Source organism: Papilio machaon, chromosome 7, assembly GCF_912999745.1.
Source record: "Papilio machaon chromosome 7, ilPapMach1.1, whole genome shotgun sequence".
Lineage (NCBI taxonomy): Eukaryota > Metazoa > Arthropoda > Insecta > Lepidoptera > Papilionidae > Papilio > Papilio machaon.
The window spans coordinates 4,165,582-4,192,699 of NC_059992.1; the positions used below are offsets into that span (position 1 = coordinate 4,165,582).

The window sequence follows — 27,118 nt, forward strand, 5'->3', positions numbered from 1 at the left end:
GCTACACCAACTTAATTAAGCGCTAGATTTTAATTGTTAATTAGATGCTAAGCGATTCGTCGCAAGCGTGGTGCGCGGGCGCCGTCTCGAACAACACTGTTCAATGGCCGCCCTCACAACCATCGACAGTGACGCTTCGCTTGGCTGAAAAAGTCAACCAGTCATTTGACTTTGGCGGATACGCCGTCATATATAAGAAATACGAAATTTTCTTTTGTTTACACGAGTAGTTGCCTCAACGATAAATTATTGCACAAAGAGGAAACCTTTATTGTATTTACTTATTAAAATTCTTACCACAAACACTGTAAACGAGTTCAAGATTAAACTCTCATTTCAATAAAAAACAAATATAGTTTAAAATTTGTAACCTCCCATTACTCGTACAATTTCGCTATCGAAAATAAATTGCAGTTCGTGATGCATTATAAACTTTATCCGTTTATTCGAAACTCTAGCAGTTGTACGAATTTATTTCATTTAGTTCGCAATTAAATTATTCGTAGTACAAATATAAATAAAACATTATAATTGTTTGCAAAATTAAATATACTTAATAATTCTACTTAAAGTAAGATATAATCTGTGCAATATAAGCAATTTTGATTATTTTTCGAAATTGCATATTTTATACTTACTAACTGTGACGTGATAACTAAAAATATTCTCTGGCACAGTTGCAATAGAAATTCTCTGGAAGAAAATAAACCTATTATTGTTCTAATAGGTACAATCGTACAATTATTATCACATAATAGTCTTAACATGTGCTACATCTAATAAGTACAACGGCTTTTCTAATTGTAAGAAGTAGAGAGTTTTGATATGTAAGTCGAAGCGTTATAACATTCCATAATTCAATTAAACTTAAATATGAATTTATATATACATTGAATTTGGGTTGCATTGTACTATTGGCTCCATTCATTAAATGATCACTTAGGGTATCCCTTAATGTAGCTGATAATTAATATAGATTAAAACCATGATTGATGCAGTAACTTATGTAAAACCTTAACATAAAAAAAAAACTGTGTCATGAACGTACACTTAGGTGATTCTCATGAAAAATCACATTTTTTATGTTACGACTGTATACGTAAGAGCCGTCGTTGTGTAAGTGTTACTGTTTTGTATATGGAAATGTAATATATTTAAAATACATGAAATTTCAATACATGCATAAACATGAAAAATGTAGGTACTGTGATGCGATTATTCTAGCTCATTTTATAAACACAAAGACCTTGTAGCGTTGGACTCAATATAAAATGTATATATCCATTATTACACTCTGCGGACCATAAATTGGATTGACCTTTTGTAAAGTAAAATTTCCGGAATAACTTACTTGTGTGTTCTATTTTATTAATATAAATAAAAAATTCAACCAGCTAATAACGAAAGCTTTATAAATGCACTGAGGTTAACACAGCTAATGTCTTTATATCATACTAGCAGTTGCCCGCCACTTCATCCGCGTGAAATTAAAAAAAAATCTAGTAATAAATATGGCCTTCGTCACCAGGGGGTAATGTATCTTCCCGACGATGAAAGAATTTTTCAAATCGGTTCAGTAGTTTAGGAGCCTATTCAATGCAAACAAAGTGAAATCTTTCCTCTTTATACTCGTAATATTAGCATAGAAAAGTTGATTCGACAGTACTTGGTATTTAGTTATAAGGAAATTATAACAAACAGGCTCCATAGATCGGACCATAAATTATATTGGTAACATCTGGCAAGCCACAAGAACTTAGTCGTCAGATCGTCAAATATATTAGTCCGTCGGCAACCATGTCGCTTCCAATGTCGATATAGCAATTGATTTAAATAAAACTAAACAATGATTAGCGAGCAGCATTAATATTCTTCATCAGCTAGGAAAAATCGAAAAGTGCTATAAAAGGTTTTATCTTAACAATTTTACTCTTCAATAATGTAATCACTGCTATGGAAAATCGGGTTCCTCATATCAAGACAGAAACGTCAATACGAAGCTCATGAATCAAGTTAAATTAATGTTTGCCGACGTGGGATTTATGCGTGAAATGAGTTTACGTATAACCTAAATACTGTGTTTAGAAATCTCTGACTGTGTAAGAAGTTACTTAAAATGTGTTTATTGAAGAATTATTGTAAAGCTCACACAAAGCTATTAAAATTAATGTTTTTTGAAACAGACAACATGACGTTCATGTAATTTTAGTTTACCCTCACCAATTCCGAAAGTTTACTTTCTGGTATGATATACAAATTGATGATTGAGAAGAAATAAAAAAATATTTTAAGTATCCAAATTGTACTCGTACAAGATGAAATAAGCTTAAGTTAAGACGCGACTGAACGAAGTTCCAATTAAAATTTACCTTCATTCCTTCCTTTAGATCTCTTCCTTACTCGACTATAATCCTTTTATTGATTTAGTAACAACGACTTCTACGTAAATAGGCTCACTTTGAAAATTATTTTTCCTTCACGTTACAATTATAAAAACATTCCACAACTACTTCTTTAACTACGAAATATTCTAGAACCATCAGTTCCAGGTTACGCGCCCTATGCTCTTGGTTCCCTTCCGTGTCCTCCATTCCATGATTTTCCTTCCTCATGTGGCGTCGCTGACTGTAACATAGTTACGACTAAGTACATAGTTGATGTGATATTTAAACTTTTTTTGAAATACTTACAACTGGGTTAGAGAAAGTCAGTCATCAGTATGTACTTCTACGGACATTGCAGTGAAAAATTGTTTTCATTTTTTTATGTTACTATAATGAGAATATTAAGGTAAGCATTCTTAAATTTGTATAAAATCTTCAGATTACTTTAGCTGGATATTCAATATTGGAATTATTAAATTATTCCGTTCTCTATTTTTCGAATTTAACTCGTAAAAAATTGAACGTTTCGTTACAAAATTCGTCGTAAATAAAAGGTGGTTATAGATTTGAAAGGTGCGCTTTGGTACACCAGCGCTAAATGATGAGTGGTCCGTCTGGCTCGAGCCGGATTTAGCCGGATTATACGTGCATTAGAAAGCATTTACATACCGTGTCTATGGATCGATGAAATTCTATTATTATGAAATTTTAGATATAGGTAGATATTAAATTGAAAGAATGTATACAATAAAAATGAAATTGAATCCTCGAAGAGCAATATTGTCACCTTATTATTTTTCCTGGCATTACAAATACATACATAAATTGAGGGGATAATTTTGAAACATTAGTAAATTGAAATTAAAGAAAAAAACTAGATGCACACTTCCTATTTAAGAGTTAGTAAAGGCTTGATATTTTCTCTTGCCGTTATTTTTTTCAAATCTGTATGAACTAAATATTTATACTTATGCAAATTGCAAACATTATGAAATTTGTAATACATACCAACATTACTTAATGTATATTAAGACCTCCAGGCGCGCTAATTTAATGTTTGTAATATGTGCCTTCAACTGGAATTGATTTGCTCGGTTATAACTAAACCGCCCCATTCATGCTGATGTTAATATTAAAACAGCTTTCAAAATTAAATCCTATCCCCGGTATATCTTTACTTTTCTATTGTATTCTTTCTGAACCTAATAAACATAATTTTAAATGTACTATTAACTTAAAATGAATGTTTCAAGTTATCAAGTTCAGATAAATAACAATTTTACGGTGATAACATAGGTTGTATAGTAGTCGCCTAATAGATTATAGTTCATGTCAAAGGGCTCAAGTTCATTTCTAGGTGTTCTGCAATAATAGTTTTTCTTTTCGCTAAGGATAGATTAGTAATTATAGATATTACTAATGTTTATTTTCAGCTGGATATTAATAGAAAAATGGAATCATTCAATATTTTTATTTCAGACATTCACAAATACTACTTACTTTCAGTGCATAATATTACACTAATCTCATCAAAAACATGCAAGCTACGGCAAACACGACAATACCACCAGCGAAGAAAACGCCATAGAATGTGGCATCAGAGTAAGCTAAACCAGCAGGGACAGAACTCTCTTCTGTACCGTCACCAGCCTCTTCTTTACTTTCTTCTTTAGTGTCTTCTTCAGATTCCTCAGTTTCAACTTGCTCAACAGTTTGTACTAGTGCTGGTTCCGACCAAGGTGACTCCCCAGCTTCATTCATAGCCCTCAATCGTATCCAATATTCAGTATCCGATTCCAGATCAGACAGAGTAAAGTAGAATCCTAAAATTGATTTTAAGGTCTAACAATAGTATTCATTCTCAAAATCATGGGCAGATAAAAATATACTTTACTAAAAGACATTTTGAATTCAAAAAATATGTTTTGTGCGTGTGTGTGTCCTTTATTAAACAATAAATATGTGACTCGAAGTTATTTTTATAAAATGTGTTTACTTACCTTCACTGTCCGCTTCCACGTCCTCTGCCGACTCCAAATCTATTTCTACTTTCTTAGATTTTCTCCAATCTCCTTCTCTAAGACTTTCTATCTTCCTTCTTGGCAAACTTCCCTTTTCGAGATATTGAACCTCTATAGCTGTAAATTTATTTAAAAGGAAAAATTCAGAGAATAAATAGTCTCTTTCTCACTTGTTAATATGTCAAGTTTATAAAAAGCTATAGAATTACCTTTCACTGGGAATGACATCTCTTCAGCCCATTTAACATATAGATAAACGTTGTCATGGTGTGCTTCCTGACTGGATATCTGAAAATATATTTTTAATCGAACTTTCAAAAAAATAAATATTTAAGTCAACATTAACTTCAATTATTAAAACCAAAACTTTCTGCCTCTTTATTAAGTTATTGCTGTCCCTTATTCTGATTCCCCCTGCTTCTTATAGAAACAAGAATTGCAGGGTTGAGATTATGGTCGATGTTATTGATACTGCATACTATTTTGCTAAGAGATACACTAATTGGATGGGTCGCTACAAATAAATATTTGTTTTTTAGTCTTCCTTGTTGTATACCTAGATATTTAAAAACACCATGTTTTGACGTATGTTATTTATAGTAATTTTGAATGTCGTTTTAGTCTTTACCTGTAATCTATTGCGCATTTGGTGGGATAATCGTTGCCGCTTTTTGTCGATTGAACGCGTTAAAATTAAACTTTTCTTTACCTCGCTGGGTTTCGTAGGACTTTCCAATTTGTATATGACAAAAACTTTGTAAGCCTCTCCATATTGGTTGGTCGCCCGACATTTATACCTTCGTGAGGATATGGTAGCATTAGAAGGTAGTGTCAACACGGCTTTAGAGCCGTCTTGCAGATTAACTCGTTCATCGGGGAATTCAAACAGAGTTTCGCCTAAATCCCTGAACCACGTGTAAGTCGGCGTCGGATATCCGCTAGCGGAGCATACTACGTCAACGCTGAAACAAATATTTAACCAATTAGTTTCTCTAATACTTGATAATAAAGAAAAAATATATAATACTTTTCTGCATCTGCTGCAATGTTATTATTCAAATTATAAATATAAAATCCAGACATCAGAGTTAATTCAAAAGGAAAATTGAAATATTGCACGTTGAATAATTTCAATACCGAAATAGTTTACCTTTCATTCTCGAGTTGATAAACAATTTCAGTTTCGTTGGCATCCGCGAACACGGGAGCATCTAAAACAAACAATTTAATGATTCATCAGCTAATTTTAAAGGCCGTTTCTGTTAAATACCATGCCATTAATTATCATACATTTAACATCCTCCAAAACTGTAGCCGGAAGCCATCATAATTACAAAGGCCGAATACACACATATTTTTTTAACTTTTATTGAGAGACAAAACGTAAAAAGTGTTCATCTAGTCCACAAAACCCTAAAGATGAGATAAACATGAGACCTTCGTACAATAAGAATCAAAGAATGAATGTAATTAATTTAATTAACTGCAGTTTAATTTAAACAGTTAAAGCTTAATTTCCCGACCTCTCATATGAACAGCACTTGCTGCAATATATCCGTGCTTATGTTATTGATTGCGAACTACCGAGAGCATTCAATTATTAATATTAGTTTGATCTACGCGTGAAATTACTACATGTTGCTGAGAGCTGTTAGCCGATTTGTCATTTATTTAATCTAGCGGTTATTTTAACTTTGTTCAGAATTACAAGAAAAACATAATCTAAGTTATGCGCGTACACATACCAGTAAACAGACAGACAAAAATGTGTCTCGATATAAGTAACGCTAATTTATAACAAGGAGTTTAACTGATGTTCATTCAATTCATTCGTTTGACATTATAGTAAATGTGGGTACGTTTAAAAAATAGCACACAAACGTTTGTGAATACTAAGTTGGTAGTTAATTTGTTACAACTCCGAATATATTTTACAAAATTTACTTTAGCTCTTAGTTAAGCTGCAACTATATGCAGCGCTATCTGTTATCTGAAAATGGTATAAAATATTTTGATGAAAAGAGATTATAACAGCGGTACCATCTGTTTATTTAATTCACAACTCTCTGGGGCAACTTTGACTCGTGCTACTGCTCTGTGAAAGATGTCGCTGTTTGTGAATTTAACTGTATTTTTTGCCAACTTTGTAAGATTGAATGTTTTATTAATTACTAAATTGTAAGTGTAATAAATTGATTACATTTATTATTTTATTTACTTATTTTTACCTTTGTATTTTAATCGTCGTCTGGGAGTCATTTCTTTATACTTACAGTTGACTTGTAGTGTGATATTGAAGCTTTCTGTGTTGGCGCAACTGGGGTCATGCGGACTCTCCTGAATGGCCTCGCAAGTGTAAACGCCGCTGTCCTCCGCCTCAAGAGAGCTGATCGTCAACAGACCTTCGAAACCTTGACTATTGTATTTCGTCATCACCCTATACTTGTCAGATTCTTCATCCTCTAAAAATAATAAACTGTTATTTTTAAATGGTGTTTTATAAATGATAAATAATAAGTGTGATCGGATTGATCTTTGGTTATATTTTGCAGATTATATTTTAGGGACACAGTTTTGTACCTTACTTTACAAAATGTTTAAAGAGTTCACCTGTTATCAATTCCCCATTTCTGTACCAAATCAACCTCGGCTCCGGTTCCCCTCGTGCCTGACAGGACAATGTTATAGACCGACCTTTGTCGACGCTGACTTCTGTCGGTGTGTCGACAAATTTAGACGGATCTAACGAAACGGAAAAAATAGTAATAGTATTTAATCTGATGATTTGATTAAAGATACTTTTTTTCAACCTCTTCGACCACCCACCATTAGTAACAAAAAGATACAACGAATTCGTAGAGACATTATAAAAAAACTTGTATTAATAAAATCACCATATTGTATTTATAAAAATAAAAAAGTGCTTTGTCACTCGCCTGGCTGATTAACAGGAAAAATTTAAGCCGGCGCGTGAAGTTGTAATAAGAAATAGAATACCTATAATGCAGAGGGATACATTGCGCTTGATATCTCCTGAGCGACACTCCCAGAGGCCGCTGTCGTCGACTGTCGCATGTGTAAGAACAAGAACCAGCGCCGGCACTCGCGTGCGCAGCGTTGTCGTCGGCACAAAGTGCTCTTGTACAAACACTCTGTTCTTTGATACTCTTTTAATAACCTTTCCATTCGGATCTACCCATTCCACCTCAAAATATACACAGAATAATATAGGTAATAATGAATCTTCTTCTTCAGAATTATTTTACATAATAAATGCTAAAACGAATTTGATGGGCAAAATTTAAATTATTAGCGAACTTTAAAATCAAAATAAGCAATGTTATAATTACGCGTGACGTCAAAATTATATACTATTGTACGGATAAAATGTACCTTTTGGTTCTTATTTGCCCCTTTGCAACTGATCGTCTTACGGATACCGGCTGGATAGTAATGTTTGTCAGATCCATACTTAATTTCTTCGACGGATAAACTATTCAATTCTTTTGGTTTAATTCCATAAACTGTAAAAATGTAAAAATAGAATAGAGACATAAAAACAATAGTCCTTCCTGTTAACTTTTTTAATTTAAATACATTTATAAATTTAAAAACTGTAAACAATCTATAAATGTGGATGTCTATCTTTAAAATTAATATAAAATTTTGTGCAAGATATTCTGAGCACTGTTGTGCAATTGATATTATTTTTAGTTTATATTAAATTTAACATTAACAATACCTGCTCTATAAAACATATAAATGAACACTATAACATAAAATATCCACTTCATGGTTCAAGTAAATATGTATTTATTGCACAAAAAAAACTTTATATTAATCTGACGGTGGTAGGTGAAGAACTGTGGAGTTGAAATGCGTCAAATATGGAGCTTCCCGTTAGAGATGTTAATTAACTAGGACATTAATTTGTGCAGAGAGGAGGTAAGGGATAATTGCTAAAATTTCAAACAGCAGTGAAAATAAAGAAGATATATTACAAAATTAAAATTGTGACGACTAAAAAAATTACAAAATTGTGATTAAAATGAGCTATGTAACTTAACTTCTGTAAAATTTTATTAATGTTCAAAGTTTTCTTTGCCATATTTTCTATCTTATCGAGTTATTTTAAAATATAATAAAATTGGTATACACTAGATACATTTCGTGTTCTTCTAAATAGCCAAATCGTTTGACTTTATTTCTGATATAACAGTTGGTAAAAACTAAGTGGTAATAAATAACGAGTACAAGCTAATACCAACTCACCCCAGCTTCCTCAATTTTATTTGCAAAATTGGAAACAATGTCACTCGCCGTGTAATAGGGATGTATACGTATCTGCTATTAAAACGATTATCACATTTTTCCCAATTGCATCATAACAATACGTTAGTAAGTTGTATGAACAGCTGTTGTATTTTAAGCTTTGGTCATATCCTCACTATTACGTCTTTTAAGAATAACTGCACGCTAGTATAAGCTACGTTGCAGATCACAAAGCTAATCTTCCATTATGGCATTTCGATATGGAATAATTAATTAAGAGAAACATCACTGCATTATTTTAAACAAAGGTTCACACATTCATTGTAAGTTTAGTTCAAGGAGGAAGATTCGTGTATGGTTCATCTTTTCAGATAAATAAATTGAACTAAATTTTTTTACTTTAGGATCAAAAACTTACATTTGGATAGGCATACTACGAATCCACCCAGAACGTTGATAGTTTCGGTTATAATGTAAACTGTCAAAATTAACCTCATGACCTGTTTTGACTTTCTGACAACATACCTGACCTTATGATCGGGTGTATCACAATGGCAGAAAAATACATTATCAGACAATTCGACAAAACAAAATAATTTGAAGCTAACTTTTATGCAAATTTACATTGTCTTATTGTTTGTTAGCAATTTTCTTAACGGTACCTGACTCATAAACGTTTGTTCTTTGGTGACAAAGAAATATTTAGTATGCACATTCCGTAAGTCCTGTCTTGATGAGATCTACTTTTAAAACGTTGACCCTATGTTTAAGAAGAATTTAACTGTCGACTTGTCTCTCTTGAATTTCTTTAGCTCGTCGACCTTGGCACCACAGTTTTGTAGCTTACACTACTATCGTTGTATCGATAATATTAAAGATACGGACTTTCGATATCGTGGAGCGAATTCACCATTCTTCTATTGTCATGAACTAAGCCATAGTTGGAGTGGTTAAAGAAATATGAGTAAATTAATTCTAAACTGAATTTTAAAAAAAAGTAGTCGCTACGCCTACAGCTTCAAGTGGTCGATGGTGGGCATACGTTCGGCGTATACGGACCGCAGCTTTCAGTCACCGCAAAAGACAAGCACGTAAAGTACCGTTGAAAATACATTAAACACACCAAATTGACTACTAGTCTAAAACGAAAATAGGTTGACTGAACAAAACATGTGAGCTCACACATTCGCCTTTTAACTCTGTGCATGACAGAGGACAGATTTTTTTTGTTATATTTATTTATTTGGTTCATCAAAAAAAGTATACATGTTCTTACATCAGTTTTAGACACTGTCAGAACAGGTTTCAGGCAACATGTAATTTCACTTACAGATAAACATAACATATGTAAAGTATCGGTGTATAAACAATCAAATAATATAAAAAAAGATGTAAGTAAAACAAATTAACAAACAATTTTAAAGTAAAAATCAGAGTTAGTTTAAATTAAGTTGGTTATATAAGTTGGTAAGTTAGTAAGTTATATATTTTACATGAGGGTTTAACACTAATATAAACGCAAAAGAACTTTAATAAACATAACGACATAGATTATTATTTCTCGATTCGTTCACTTATCTCGGAAATATTGTCTTTTGTTTTCCGTAGAAATGACTAATTGTAGTTAAGTTTACAAGGAACGCTTCGATAAATAAATGCAAAAAGAATAATTATGCTTAACAAACGTGAACTCGTGATAATCATTGTAATATTGTATTCGATGTGATTTATGCATAGTAATTACCGTGAACAATAAATCACTTGTTTAACATGATGTTATTAACGCGCTTGTCGACGAGTTTAATCTCTTAGCTCGCTTTTAATAGTCCTATTAAAATCCTGTGGTCTTTGAAAGGAAACTAAGATTTCCCAAGAACATTCACAATACTCGAAGACCTGGTCTTACATTGTCAATATCTGAGTGAAATAAAAATCCATTATAGAAAACCCATAGTCTTCAGATTTAAATACTATTTATAATTTGGAGAAATGCTGCATTTGCGCTAAAAACTGGTGCGAGCTATAGGAAAATAGATATACGTTAAAAAATCAAAAGATTCCTGAAAATTCGTAAACAATTTTGTAAACGTTTTTTAGTTTAATCCGCGAAATACATTTTTAAGGTCGTAATAATTGTTAAAATGTATTTAAAGTTCAAATCAAATTTAAGAGATAACCTCACTTAAATTAAGTTTTTTAAAACTTTTTATAAACCGCTCTAGAAAAGAATACAAATGGTTTCAAAATCAGTTCAGCTACCCTCGTGACACTCGAGCAATCAGAATCAAAAAAAAATTCAGTAGTTTGTCGGTCGGTCACGTCAGCGTCGACATCAGTTGCGTGCCAGCGAGCATGAGGTACGGTTGTGTCGGCACAAAATCGGCCCACGAAAGCCGATAAGTCATGAATCATTAACGCGCGTGTTTACATAAATACTTTCGAATGAGAGTACATACTTAGTATGGACATTATTTGGTTATTTAATTTACAAAATTGAGAAGATTTCACTTTACTTGAGTAAGTACAAAAAACAATAATTTCACATTATAGAGAATGTATTAGAAAAACTATTAAAGCTGCGAAAGTTTCGTAACTTGAACTTATTCAAGCAAAAGCATGCCTTCGTCACTTGGTATTTAGTTTCGAATAGAGCTGCACTGAGCTTTCTAACTGTGTCGCATGCATTATGTATTTGTTTGTGACTTCACTGCTTTTGCTAATGAAAAGAACTAAAAATTTTAACTACCACGTTTGATTACAATAGCATTAATATTTGCAGGGTGTTAAAGACGCCATTTACTCTCCTGTAGCCTAAACGACTAAGACGATTTTGTCAAAGTTAGGCGTCATTTAATGCCCGGATTCTGAAGTATCCATTTATTTTCGTAATGTAGTGATTCACCAGTGTTATCTATAACGATAATTGCAGTTTTGTTTCTGATTGTCAAACGATCCGTTCAATAGTTTCGGAGCCGATTAATAGTGCCACTTTCCGTCGATTATTATGAACTCAGTAATGAAAATGCATTTGAAATTGATTTTATAGGTTTCATTTGTCGAAAAATATGAAAAAAGTAAAAACAGAAACGAATTTTTATAGATATATTTAGCTAAAGTTACTTTAAAACAAAGCAAATCTTAAATTACCTTATCTATGGCATTATTAATCAACAAGTCACGGAGTAACCTTAAATTGCCATTTCTAAACTCAAAAATTGATTTTTTTTTTTTGCCATCCCTAACGGCTGATGTCAACGCTTTGAACTTATTGACGTTCGCATTGTCATATTAATAGTTGTCACTTATCATACAAATTGACATGAAATATGTAAAAAAAGGAAAAAACTCGAAAGTATCGATTTAAATTAAAAAGAAGTATCCATGTCGCATGGTTGTTGCGTAGTTATCGTGTGTTCACACTTCTGAAAAATGTGATTTAAGTGTGAACCATTTAACAGCGAAAATAATTCAGATAAACTAAGTTTCAACGGAATAAAACTTAAGATACGTTGTCCGAAATCGCATTTTATGAAGATTAAAAAATTCTCGAATTAAACAAAAGGACTTCGGAAACCGGGCATAAGTGTTTCTTTCCGAAGTGTAATAATATATAACATAGTCTATGACAATCAAAGTTCGATTGACTCATAAGGGTTCAGTAATAATATTGGAGTAGATAATACTAACGCTATCGCTAGGCTAAACTTTTTTGAAAAAAACGAGCACAGAAACAAAACGTAATATTAATAAAAACTTGTATCAACACTGCGTTACAACTTACAATAGACTCACTGGCCGACAAAAACGCTATAGTTATTTTTTATGCGACATTTTTTTGTCTTCTCTTGCGATGCATGAAGACTAGATTACTTCGTGACGTACCCCCTTTTACATTGTACAGTGACAATGCAATTGTTACAACTTAAAAGCTACATCGAGGTCAAAAAATTACCTAGAAAAGTTTGCATTTTGGAATAATTTGTGAATATTTTAAATAACAGGTAGGCGAAATTTATTTTGAACTAGGTTGACCAACCTCAGGGCAAACAATTATTGGAATATTTCTACTAAGTCGTTACGTCACATCTGGCGTAACATTTTACAACCGTTACTTCAGTTAATAAAAATGGAGTGCTGAGAATAATTCTGACTGTCTGTATATATATCCGCAAGTCCGTGTTTGTTTCGGGTAATCACCGAAATGATTGTACAGATTTGGTAGGAGTAACATACACTTTTGTTTTTTAACGCCAACGAAGTTGCGGGCAACAGCTTCTTTTGTATAGGAATTTTTTAATTAATTATTTCAATGACAAATATTACATTGATAAATGGAAATCAATGTCTGGTTATTTCTGTTTGCTCTTCCGTTCTCGTTGTTATTTTTTTGTGTTTATCTGCTCTTATCTAAAATAAATCACATACTCTTATGTAACATATAACGTGCGTGATAGTTACTGCGTGCGTTTTCGCAACAGTTAATGAAAAACGGAATGTAACATTGAACTGTTTAATCTAAACGTCAAAGTGCCTCCGTATTGTATAATACGCAAATGCTCCTAATATCTTCTTTATTTTAATAACTTACATAATTTCCTTACGCTGTTAATATATTATACTTATTTATAACTGTGTGGGTCTTCTATTTTGCATGTGTTTCCAATGCGTTTACCTATATTTTTGATATTTTAAAGAGTTCCAAAAATTTAGTGGCAAAAACTATTACTATATAAAAATGGAATAAAAACATTTTCAGTTTAGTAATGTTATATTTTTTTGTATTGTGACATATACTATACTTTATCTACTATTATTATTTATACTTTTTATGTCGTGTCGTCATTACTGGTCGTTACAGATTTCAGTCAGGGTTCAGATTATAATAAACTAGCTTTCGGACGCGATTCCGTCCGCGCGGAATTAAAAAAAACGTAATAATTAGCCTATGTGTTCTTCTAGGCTATGTTTTAAGTCTGTGCAAAATTTCATCAAGATCCGTTAAGCCGTTCTGGAGATACCTTCAAACAAACATCCATCCATCCATCCATCTAAACTAAACATTCGTATTTATAATATTAGTAAGAGTATATAATATAATATAAGAAAGTGTGTGAAAAAAATTACAATATTGCTATTGTGTATTCTATTTGTCATCGATAAATTTCTTTGCTGGGAATAATAACCTATTGAAGTATTTAAAATGAAATATTTCGAAGCTACTTATTATTAGAACATTACAGGTGTCCGATAAAACATTGTGTCTTCTGTATAAATCAACACCTCAAACAATTAAATACAAAGAACTCGAGGAAATTGAAAACAATGTTGATGTATTCACTGTTTCACACGTACCCACAAACATTCAACAATACGCTACTCGAAACAAAAGAGTCCAGAAGTGGTTTATTCAACGCGACACTTACATCAATATTTTGAAACATGTTGTCCCTATATTAAAATTAAATTTATAAAGTACACGTAAAATTCAATACTATCTTATGGCCATGACTTTAGAATAGATAAAAGTCTTGGCTAAATAAGTATTGCTCGTTACTCAGTGATAATGTAGCTGTCTAATGGCAAAAGACTATTTAACAACGGTACAGTAGCTTTTAATTTATTAGTTTTAAACAAGTCTTTCTTCTTTGTAATATTATGTATATAACTATGGAAGTAATATATGTAGATTGCGTCCTACAAATTGTATATACAATTATAAACTTTACATAGTGTGTATATAAACTACATGTTATGACTAGCTATAAATAACTATATCGGCATGGTTGTTCCAAATTAAGATTCGAGATGGTAAACACGTACGTACGCAGTAATGAACCTGTGTGGTATTTACTGCATATTTATAAAGCATCTAAACCCGGCATGTGTCCTCATTACATTGCCAAAGTCAAGTTAAAGTCAAAAATCAAACTAAGCAAAATAGTGCTACATTGCATTTTATCTCACTCGTTTCGAATAGTACTCGTATATCGTACAATCAACAAATGATATACAAGTATACACCCAAATGAATTTACATACGCATTACCAATGAATGGAATTCTTTGAAATATGAATCACAACACATCATAAAACATGGAGCGTTATGTTTTGTTCTGATTCATATTTCATATCCTAATAACATTGTGTAAATAACTGTCGTAGTTACTGATAAGTTTATGTCACACGAGTTTTAAGAACGAAATAACCAACTTATTTGAGATTTTCTTTATTTGTACCTATGAAAATTTTCCAGTTAAAGCCGCAGGAAAAAGCTACTGTTTTACAAACATTAAACAGGTATTAAACTACTGTAACAATAGTTACGTCAGTAATCGGCCGTCACGCGGCTGGGTCATGGTTTCAGTGCGCAGAATCTTGGCACTAATATCTCGGTACGTCAAAGTTTGTAAAAGATCTAATATTACACCCCTGTACACTTGAATACCGACTCTATAGGCAAGAGTATTTACAAACCATAATTTAAAAAAATCCAGTCAATATCGATCACTTTGTTGTTGTCTTTCTTTATTTTACTTTCCATCTGACTAACATAACAAATGCGAATGTTTAGATGTATGAATGTTTGTTTGAAGGTATCTCCGTAACGGCTCAATAGATCTTGATGAAATATGGCACAGATGTAGAACATAATCTGGAAGAACACTTATTAGGTTATTTAATGTCGCGCAGACAGAGTCTCCTTAATTCCTTATTTTACAGCATTTGTCAGTAAATGGTGTTCCCTTTTAATTTTAATTTAAAAATATATGTCCCACCATATAAGTCAAGGACTTACTTTTTCCAATTTGCAAGCGCTCTTCGATGAGTTCATAGTTATTACGAATATAATAAAATATTTCTTTATATTGACTTACGATCTGTCTGTTTGGGTTTTCCTAGTCGCTCATTCTCGTAGCTTATACATGTACGCTTTCCGCTTTACGGTTTCAGTGTTATTTTTGTAATAACTAAGTGACACTGTATTGTCGTGACACGTGACGCAATCTGCATTCAAAAATAGGAGGTGGAGGTGTTCTAACTTAATCTTTAACTTACTACAAACGTACATGTTTTGTCACTGCTAACTTTTAATCAATATACAATGTATTCTTCTCTTATCATTCAATTATCTTCCTCCTACAAGGAATTAAACAAAGAACCATAGACTGAAAGGAAATGGCTACTACAATGGCACTACAACGATATTCGTTGTCCCACACGTACTTTGACAATGAGAAGATAGATATCGGTGAAATTGCTTTTTTTGCTTCCGCCGCGCCGCGCCGCTCCGACCGTGCCATGTCATGTTTTTTTTTCATCGGTCACGCTATCGACCAATAGGTACGAGGGCGAAGGCGAGCTCATATTTCTATAAGCAATTCAAGTCGGCCAGGTAAAATTTTACCATTTTACTGTACTTATTTGAATCATTGATAAGTTTCTATGCAATGAGTTGATTCTATTTTTCGTATCTACCGCTATGAATCACTTTAAGTTTATGTTCCGGTACTACTTTTTAATACTATTTTTTACTCGTCACATCGGCGGCATATCCTTCTCGATATGATCCACGGTAAATTACATAAATGTTTTTCTAATAAAATAACCAAAGGTACTTCTGCGTTCAGCAGCTTTCTGGTGTTGAAATAATAATTTCATCGGTGCAATAGTTTCACAGGCAAACAAACGTCATTATTCCTACTATTTTTTTTTTTTAGCCGACTTCATATTATAGCTGCCGCCCGCGACTCCATCCGCGTGGAATTAAAAATAAAATAAGTAGCCTATGTATGCTTCCAGACTATGTTCCACATCTGTGCCAAAATTAATCAAGATCCGTTGAGCCGTTCCGGAGATACCTTCAAACAAACATACATCCATCTATCCATCCATCCATCCATCCATCTAAACATTCGCATCTATAATATTGGTAAAAAAGTAAGATTAAAGCGTTTACACGATAAAAAAAAACACCAGATCGTTTAAATTTACACATCATTTTCACTTAATGTTATTTTGATTCTCTAAAAATTATGATACTACTTAATCTTATAATTTATATCTTAACATTCAACTTAAGTAATAAATTAAAGTTAGTATAATAATGGCTTATGTCAAGATAATGTCGCCATGTTTCATGAGGCATTTAATACAATAGTTTTTTTATTTACTTTGAGTTACATGTTACGCCCACAAAAAGTGTCCAATTCTATCTAAATAAATAAAGCAAGAACTAACTAAATTAGTAACGTTATTATTCTATGTACAAATTTTAAAGTTTGAGTTATAAAAATTCTCTCACAAAAAGTATTTTATAAAGTATATTATTATTAGCCTAGTTTGATCAGCAAATGTATCGGTTATTAATTAATATAATAACTTTCACTATCGCTTAGTCATAGGAGTGCAATACTAAAGTGAGGCGCAGTAGCCAATTAATAGCCACAGAAATAATGATTGTCGTGCTCAAAATAGCTGTTAAAATGCGGCATAACTAACGCTGTTTATTCTTCATTTATTTCTTCCAAGAATGCACTGCGAATAAGTCAAGGCGCTAAACAAATATCATAGATAACAAGCACGCGGCAAATTTTAAGTGTAAGCTCTATCCAAAATTGGCATTGATGTCATTTTAATAACAATAGGATTGATACGATACGATGGGAAACATATTATGTCTTACTAACTTTGGCTAATAATTAATTGACTAAATGTTATTTGTGATTTTTACATAAATTCATGGTTCCTACGTAAATAATAGTATGTTTAAAACTGTCGCAAGACATCTTGTACTTGAGTCGCTAGGATCGCGTAGCGCGCTCTCCGTACTCATCACGTTGAAACATGGACTCGACGAACTACAAAATTTCAACTGTATAAATTTGCACCGCCATTTTTAAAGTCGCAGCGACTGGCTTTGGGAAATAACAAAATATGGGAGACGCAACCTGAGTACGGACCTTCAGGACATTGTATTGCGTAAGTCTTAGCGACTACAATTTTTGAAGATTTATATATCTTTGTGTACGATTGTCTTTAAATGTTATTACGACTTATTACTCTGCATACAATAGCGAAATTAAATACTTATTTTTTTTTATTTTGCATATCAAATTCACAAACATTTACATTTATACAAAAATTAAAAATTAAAAAAGTTAATTTAAAACTCTTAGTGCCTCAAAAATTATCTTTATTCATGGAAATTTCCACCAGCCCATAATACAAAATATTGACCGTTAAAAGTTTTCTACAAATCTTCATTCATTGCTTCTAGTACAAAAAATGTAACAAGGCAAAATATCATAGAAAAAAAGCCTGTAACAAACAGAAATCCAAATCATAGTCGGTGCGTCATTCGTTTTATACGACGGGGGACACATGGACGAAGTATAATTATAATTCATGAGATACGCACATACGCGTCACTACGCGATTCAAAAATGATTCAGGACGTGCGTAATGATATGGCTAATCATTAAACATATATGTATCACTCTGGTACAAATGTTGTAAGGCAGTGTTAACGTCGTATCAATATAACCTATGGTTTTGCTCCTACTTTCATCGCCACAATGAAAGAAATTCTTTTACAGAGGTTGCGAACTTCAAAAACTAGCGGACCATCTCAACTTCGTAAGGATTGATATTTGTTTTAATAAAAATCTAAAAAATAGAGCCTATGTTAAGGGATTTATCATTCTAAATGTTGAAGATTTTTATCTTGAAGTTTTTTAGTTTATTTAAACATACAAATGTTTTCTCTTTAAAACATAAGTGTTTAATAAATGTGTGAAGTGACAAAGAAAACCCAACATGACATGAACACACAGCTTTTAATACCTAGTGCTATTTAGGTTTACCTAAATTAGATTTTCTATACCAGAAAATTGAAATATTATAGATATAATTCAAACAAATAATGTGTTATCGGTATCAGCAGGCCGAGTGATCTTTGCAAGTCATTGAACAAGTCTAAAATTATTTATATATGTATAAGGTAACATCATAAAATTGGTAAACATTAACTTGATGTTTTTTCTATGGAAAAATTAGAACGAAGCAAAAGATTGAAACAAAAACTGCGCTCGTTTTATTATATTTAATTCAAAGCATTATCTATGAGTCAGAGCTCTGGGAAGTGTCTCATAACTAGTATGTCGATCAATTTATTCATTTAATAGTTAAGGAGAAATTGTTTTTTTATTTATTTAAAAGTAGACTACTTCATTATGATTTAAGTGTAGGTAGCTCTTAATTCGTTGTCAGTTTATACACGTTCCCACTGAGGGGCTCAAGTCTCCCCTACATGTTAGGAGCTAAATTTGTTAGCAAATAATATGTTGAGGTTTCAGCACGATGTTTTCCTTCACTGTAAGAACTTCGAATCAAAGTATATGTAATATGAAATTTTAAAATAGAAAAATACATTGGTACACGGAATGTGCTTTGTTACGCACCGACTTTATATCTTTTATTTAGTAATATAAACAGAAAGTTATGTTTACGTTTAATTTCCTTGTGGGTTGTGCATTCTAGAACATATCATCAACATTATCAGAGCGTGTAGTGAACACATAACAGTTGGAAATGTTGACGGATATATTAGTTTAGTACGTACGTTATCAGCACTGATAAAGGTTCAATGTCGAAACAATCATCATCCGCAGTTTAACTTGACAAGGTCGCATTCTTAACATTGATTTCCACCGGCACTTCCCGTATTTTGTCGTACATTTCGATAAACTTTTTGCGTTTTTTTTTTTAAAAGATAATAGCAAATAAATTTTGATTAGTCATTATTGACTGTCATAGTTGTTGTCTCAAAATTATTTATACTTATCCGATATGGTATAGTCGGACTGAAACACAACGGCTATTTTATAAATACCTTAATGCGCATAACCTCAATCACAACATAAATAGATTAGTCTGGGACAGCTGATAACTGTTCGTCTCGCAAACACAGCTTAACAAGAACATTTAAACTAATTAACAATTATTATGCATAGCAAACATCTTTATTATATTCTTTGTTTACAGAGAGCATTGCAGCATTTCCACCGCACCGTTTGAAGAGTGTGGACTAGAGAAAGAAGATAACCATACAAAAAAAATCATATGTGTCAAATATCCAAATAGAAACAGTAACAAAGCGCGAGTGAGAAGGGTAAATACGGATCCTGTGCAATAGAAAGTGTGCGTTTAAACTTAAAAGCGAACGTAATTCGGTGAAAGTGACAGTTGAGTGGTTAAAATGACACCGGGCGTTGTGGAAGATCACGCCATGGTGGGCCTCGGTAATAATAACGTGGAGCCCCTAATGCCGCGTTCTACCGTGCAGCTCGAATTTAATGACATACAATGCTGCATAAACACATTCACCATTCATAAACTAAAATTAGGTAAGTAGCTTTTTCAATTTGATTCGTTGCTATAAGTATTTTAATACCATTTACATTCTTATGTATTGTACGAGGCCAAATATATCATCTACTAATTAAAAGGTTGGAATAACATAGCGTACATAAAAGAAAGTATATATAGAAAAAGAATGCTCTCTTAATGTTTATATACATTCACTCCGCGGCACCGCCAAATGGAAGAAGAATTCGAAGAAAGGGACTAGAATTTGTCTTTTGACCCCAAGTTTCTGAACGGTGCATCCTCTCAAGTGGCAGATATTTTGTAAAACCTACTGCAAAAGATATTGGAATATTAACGACGTCCTTACTACTAATTTATTGTTACTCGTGATTCTTATGAATTATTTGATAAATTAATAAGTACTTGTGGATCGTAGTAACTGTTGAATTTATAAGAAACATGGATTATAACAAGTATGTACTAGTTTATGTTTTTCTGATCTTTATTTGTCGACATTATTATATTATAGCTTATACATTCTTATTAAGAAGCCAACATTGAAACGTTATAAACTGTTAGTAGACGTACATTACAAAATTCATTTTCAATCAGCTATCGTGGTGTTTTTTTTTTCTCATTTAAACTTTCAATTAATTAATTACAAAAAAAATAGCAAAAATATTCTGAAGTAAGTTATCAAGCGATCTAAAATTATATCTAAAAACACACTCATACAAATTATATTAATTCTAATTTTTGTAATTACAAATTTGCATAACTTGTTAGAGAATAATTCGGCTATATCACTTGTATGGTTATTGAATGCTTAATCTTCTTTACGCTTTTCGTTGGTTTCCGTCCTTTACTACGTAAAGTAAATAAATTATCGATTAAAGCAATAGTTAATTTTTTTAACAGTAATTCTTATAAGGAAGTCGTGATGTGTAAGATGTGTTTGTCGTTAAAATTGTGTACGTAATAAAGTAAGAAGTCGGTAAAATACAGAAAATCTTCCTTGATTCCAGACACAAGGACAATTCAAATATACGAACGGTACAATCTCCTAAGTTGATACTAGAAGACAGACCCTGGTCCCCACACTTAAGATTTAAAGAATTCGTACAAGTTATACATACATATACCAACATTAACTAAAATTACATATATCTTTGCTGCAGTTTAAACTATCGTATGAAAATATATTAACGAAAATAGTATTTCTGTGTTACACATACAATATAATACATTTATGTATATGTATATAGCACCTTCTGTTCCGTAAAACACATAGTACAAATTCTTGAATAAACCTAAAAAATTATTGAGCTAAAGTATTCGAAAATTATGGACGAGTGCAATAACTTCACACAACAATGCGTTAAGTAAACATGTCTAGTAGCTAACAACTACAAATAGTATGAATAAAATTTTATTACATTGCTCCTCCATTAGATTCAACTGGTTATTCTCGACCTAAACAAACGGTAAGGTCAATCGAAACTTTAATTCAAAGCAACGCAGAATACTTCCTATTGAAATTAAAACTTTAGTAATTCATGCAATGAAAATAAATTTAAATTTGATTGACACTAATTCATTTGTCTTTGAAGTTTAAAATCATTCGGAATACCATGGTGTCATATCATTTGGTTTTATATCTTTAATATGTTACATAGTAATATCACATAATATATTAAATGGAAGATAGTGTTAAAGAAGATTTTTCATCATCAGTTGATCCTTATCTATCTTGATGTCAAATAATGAAATTGCATCCGAACGATAATTATTAATAATATCTGACGTTTCCTACGAATGTTAAAAAAAGATAATATTATAATATTAAAAATGAATACTAATTCCTACATGCGCCGGTTGCATAAATATTGATAATTTATAAATTAATAAATATTTCAATATATAATTTTGTAATGTATTACATAATCGGTGATTTTATTATCTCTTTGCAAAAAAATAGTCAATCAATTGAAATTTTTAATCATTTTACTATTTCTATCCGAATTTATAAAACATTTGAACATGTATCAGGTAAAGAATTCTTTGTTGAAAAGGGCACCACTCTACCCTTCGAATATAATTAGAAACCTTGGCCGATACTTACACATTTAAAAATTAAACCGGTTCTATAGAAACAACATAGAGTTAAATTAAATGTCAATTAACAAGTCAACGGCCTTAGATCGAGTGTTGGGCATTTACAGCGGTTTGTATTTCATAATAAAGCGGCTTACTGGCACATATTCGTATTGCATAATCGTGATTTGCTATGCAAGTATTATTTACTCGATTTCATCAAACGAGTATTAGACATTTCAAATTGGGAATTGTGAAAGCTTTGCTGTCATTTACTTAACTCTTTAGAAACAGATAAAAATGTATTTGGTAATCAGAACAGTTGTTTGATTTTAGCCATTCTGTTCCAAAGCGAAAGTTATGGATGTGTCCATAATAAGTGTTTATTGTAGCGTATTTGTCTGCATTAATTCTTTTTAGGGTTCCGTACATCGAAAAGAAAAAACGGAAACGTTTTAGGTTCACTTTGTTGTCTGTCCGTCTGTCTGTCAAGACAATTTGGATTGTAGACAATCCATATTGTCGCGGCAGTATCTAATCTATTAAGCGAAAAAATTAAAATTTTCCCATCAAATGAGTTGCTTTAATTGCTACTTGCTTTCGAATCGTGCTTAAGATTGCTTTTGTCATATAAATTACATTTATAGACACAACATGTGTTGTGCTTATGATTGATTGTAACTATTGTATGATATACGACTTCACTATTAATGCTGGAAACGACATTTTATGCAGATTAAGCCATATATAGCCTCATTGTAAATGTATCTAAAAAAGATATCACTATATAAAGCTAGAATATAAGGCTGTGAACCTAGATATTATATCTTCGATCGGTATAACCTCTACATAAGTATTTTAAAACTTAGGATACGTTTTATTATTATGTACATTGCTTTGATAAATATTTAAATGTGGTAAAATAATTAATATATTATGATGGTTGTGCTTTTATGATAATGTTTTAGAAACCTGTTAGATGTTTTCTCGACTCAGTGAAATTTTCCTATATTTTTCGATTTAATAAAATACAATGTAACATTACCAATTAGAACTCAAATGCTAAATTATTGCCACACCTTGTACCTTGTATATTTATTCTTTTTATAAATGTAAAAGTTCAATTAAGTATTTTATAGGAAATTTTTATATTATGTATTAGTCTATTTGCATATTATTTTTTAAAAGACTGCTTACAATCGTATTTTTTATGCAAATGCAATACTGGAAGTTTCGTCTGCTTTATATTGAACGTTTGAACAATATCCTTCTAAAGTTTCACACGCAACGGATCTAAATTATTACAAGTAATATTACAGCGACGTTTTCTACCTGACTTACCAAAAAGTGTAACGTTTTTGTTTCTTTGTGGCATTGACGGCTCTCAAGGCACGAACACTTGAAAATCACTTTCTATCCTTTGCCCAGTGCTCAAAATTAACACTGCACGATAAAAAAAACGTCACGTTTTAAAAGCATTGCCGTATGATCAGATACATAGAAATACATTTGTTCTATATGAACGTGTTTTAAAGCTACACAAAAAAGCACCTGTGTGACTGTGGGCTAAATGTTATGTTAAATTAATTAAATATTTAAATATAATCGAACTTCACCTTGCCGTTTAATTTTATTATCATGTTATTTAAAATTAAAATTAACTGTAATCTTAATTCATTAACTTTCTGGCAAAAACCTAGTCATCCATGTTTGTCAGAGACTAAATAATTTACCATAACAATATGAAAAGCCGAGCAGTAATATGTAAACATTACCCAAATCCGGTTTAATGACGTCGATGATTAGAATAACTAGCTTAATGAGAGTTCGTGATATATTTATTTTATGCATAAAAACTTGTAAATGTTTATTACCACTGCTAACACAATCATACAAAAATAATTTGTCATCCCTCACATTTCATTTAAAAAAAATTGAGTTAACAATGTGTTTGACACATGTGTTTCCGCAATAATTCACGGTAAAATGCATGATCTAGTAAGTTCAGTCGTATCATTTAGCGTCAGGTTAATGTCTTATTTCTTGGGAGATAAAAACATCCTTCTAAGTCATTGTCTCGCGATGTCGTTCACTGTTATAGCTTTAAGATAAGGCAATTACTTAGTATGTTTTAAAATATCAACATCTTGTTATTCACTTACTGGAACTTTACGTCAAATCGAATGCGAAGAATAATAGAAAATAGTTTTACATGTTATACTAATAGTTCATTAACCTTAGGCATATTATATGAATGACTATAAAAATATGACAAATCAATAAAAACATAACATGACCGACTACAAAAAAAACTAAAATAAATGTACATTGACTCGTTTATTTGCTAGTTAAATATTGAATAAGTGTTAAATAAAAATAATGCTATTAATATCTGTAGATAAAATATATCAATTGAATATAAAAATATTTTGTTATACTGATTACGTTATTCGTCTCTTAGCAATGGGTTTCGTCTAACGTCACACTTGTCTTAACACATATTGTTGTCTCTGTTTTTTGAAAGAGAATATACGGGATGAAAACAAGTATAAGTACAGTGAAGTTCTGAGTGAAATTATCTTTGGACAACTCAAAGTTGTTATCATATTGACACATGAATGAACCGTGATCATTACCACTCCAAATTCTAAGTGCGTAGCAACTAATTTTTTTTTCATTCGATAAGTTATTCATAATGTAAGGAAAAAACTTACAACGTTTTTAATTCGATTATTCGCTAGGGGACGATGTTTTTATGAATAAAACTCAACACTCGTACATTATATTAACATTTATTGTTTAAGTATCCGTAAAAACCAACTTATTGATAAATAACAATGGTCAATAATGCCGTGTTTTTTTATTTCATGCATCATCATACACATATTAAACGTTCACACATACTAAACAATTTATAAATGCATCATATTACATAAACATTATTTATAACAAGCGGTCGCTCGCGACTTCGTCAGCGCGCGATTTAAAAAATATTCCCGCGGGTATGAGTCACATTCTCGTATGAAAATTGGTCTTAGAGAAAAATATTCCTTTAACACTCCAATTTTATAAATACATATGTATAAATACAATATTATATAAGTTCACATTATATAAGTGGCAATTCTTAAAAAAATCTAATCAATCTTCGCGACCTTGTGTATGCCTTGTGTGTAGTAAGTAATACAATAATACTTTAAACCTAAATTTATTTCATTTATTCTATTACGTATGTTGTGTTGACGTCAATAAAATAATGTTACAATTTAAATGCTAATATTCCAGTGACATCTAAGTAATAAAAATCTTATCAAAATCTTTAAAACACTCAGCGGTTTCCTGTTCCATTAATTAATTTACTAATTCACTTTTAATAACTATTATAACCTATAGTAGCTTTAAATTAACACATAAAAGACTCGCGCCTGTAAAGAGTGGCAGGCGGAGATCACGGATTTCCATTTGGTGTGGCCAAACCTCTGCAATCCACTTTTCGCCATTTCGGGAGACGGAACGTGGCGGGTGGCGAGCCGCGTCGCCGTTTTTTTTTTCCGGGAATTCACACATATTGTAGGTTGTATCACGTTTTCCTTCACCTTACGAACGTCCGAATAATGTACATATGTAAATTGAAGATCGAAAAATACATTGGTACATGGTGTGATTTGAACCCAGGGCCTGCAGGTTATAAGTCAAGTGCTTAACCCCTGAGCTAAGTTAAATAGCGAGATTATAATTTTTATATACTCCTAAGGCTGCACAAAAGAAGAATAACCAATAAGGTTGAATATAACATTGAATAAGTGTTGTGTTCTATGTGTTCTTCCAGGCTCAGTACTATGCCAAATTTCCTCGAGACCCGTCGAAGCGTTCTGGAGATACATTCTAATAAACGTCCATCCAAACATTCTTACTTCTTACTAATATTTGGATGTATGGATGGACGGATATTTGTTTGAAGGTATCTCTGAAACGACTCGACGGATCTTGATTAAATTTGGCACAGATGTATAACATAGGCTACTTATTAAGTTTTTTTTTTAATCCGCGCGGACGGATTCTCGGGCAACAGCTAGTGTATTATAAATATATTAGTAAGATTTTATATTTATAAATGTATTATAACTGTTAATGGAAAACTTCATTGTCCAAAAGACAATAGTAGCTTGTTGTCGTGAACTACACCTCTGTTACTGTAGTCACGAATTGTCTACTCTTAATATACGTACCTACACACGCATTTGTACACGTATCTGAATCGAGGTACCTACGTACCCCGTCGATCATAACTCTAAATCGGGCTGAATCCGTCACTTCATCGAGGTACCTACGTACCCCGTCGATTTTTACGTAAGATGAACATCCTAAAGCAAAGGCTTTGAACCCCGCGAATGGGCTCCACCACCCCTTACAGCCATCCCTATCCACACGGTCTGAATTTCTCTGATAAATATCAACAACCTAATCACCGCAGTGATACATACACGATACAGTAACATCGCATATAAACTATACATCTGATATTAATGGAAATTGAATAATCGCTTACCAACTGAATCAAAACTGAATCTCAATCTCTATCTGCCTTGTTTTATAGTATTCAGCCAAAGTGAGTAAAACATTACCCTCTATAATGAAAATATTCTAATGTTGACAGGAGAAAAATGTTGCTAGTTCAAATACTTCGTTTTTTATCGAACTAATTCCCGTGCGTTCGCGACACTTGTCGAAAAGAGAGTCATAAAATATGTATATATGTATAACTAAAGATGTAACTATAACAACAAGTTATTGACCGTATAAGTGAAACAACTTTGAGTATCAATTTAAAGCAATTTAAAGCAGCAATTAAATTGTTCGCGTCGCTTCATTCGTCAGACAATTGAAGCAATACGCATTGTGTGCAATCGCTTACAAAACACACATATCACTCCGGTAGAGTTTGCACATAGCACGAAGAAATTATGATTATGAAGGTGT

General features: G+C 31.9%; 2 protein-coding genes across 3 annotated transcripts in view; one reads left to right on the top strand and one right to left on the bottom strand.

The window, feature by feature from the left end:
• Nucleotides 1-3,843: 3,843 nt before the first annotated feature.
• LOC106714844 (limbic system-associated membrane protein) lies at nt 3,844-8,265 on the bottom strand. Of its 2 annotated transcripts, none has more exons than XM_014507959.2 (10): nt 8,148-8,265; nt 7,799-7,929; nt 7,403-7,610; nt 7,016-7,147; nt 6,679-6,867; nt 5,556-5,616; nt 5,034-5,367; nt 4,615-4,693; nt 4,385-4,522; nt 3,844-4,207 (listed from the first exon to the last, which is right to left on the bottom strand). In XM_014507959.2, the coding sequence occupies exons 1-10, from the start codon at nt 8,197-8,199 to the stop codon at nt 3,900-3,902; spliced, it is 1,632 nt and encodes a 543-aa protein (XP_014363445.2). In that variant the 5' UTR covers nt 8,200-8,265; the 3' UTR covers nt 3,844-3,899. The 2 variants fall into 2 exon arrangements, with proteins under 2 accessions (XP_014363445.2, XP_014363446.2); XM_014507960.2 differs by having other exon boundaries at nt 3,845-4,207; nt 5,115-5,367.
• Nucleotides 8,266-11,024: 2,759 nt separating this feature from the next.
• LOC106715070 (ATP-binding cassette sub-family G member 1) overlaps nt 11,025-27,118 on the top strand; it is a 28,861-nt gene continuing 12,767 nt past the window's right edge. The window contains exons 1-2 of the mRNA XM_014508281.2: nt 11,025-11,194; nt 19,721-20,082. Coding sequence (XP_014363767.2) covers nt 19,935-20,082 — 148 coding nt within the window. The 5' untranslated portion in view covers nt 11,025-11,194; nt 19,721-19,934. The remainder of the gene's footprint in view (nt 11,195-19,720; nt 20,083-27,118) is intronic.

What these genes read in the sequence shown, in the direction of transcription:
- LOC106714844 (XM_014507959.2), bottom strand. Translation starts at nt 8,199, where the DNA reads ATGAAGTGGATATTTTATGTTATAGTGTTCATTTATATGTTTTATAGA. An exon ending in GGGCAAATAAGAACCAAAAG is followed by an intron (nt 7,611 to 7,798) that starts GTACATTTTATC and finishes GTATATTTTGAG; the next exon opens with GTGGAATGGGTAGATCCGAA. An exon ending in GATGTCATTCCCAGTGAAAG is followed by an intron (nt 4,523 to 4,614) that starts GTAATTCTATAG and finishes ATAAATTTACAG; the next exon opens with CTATAGAGGTTCAATATCTC.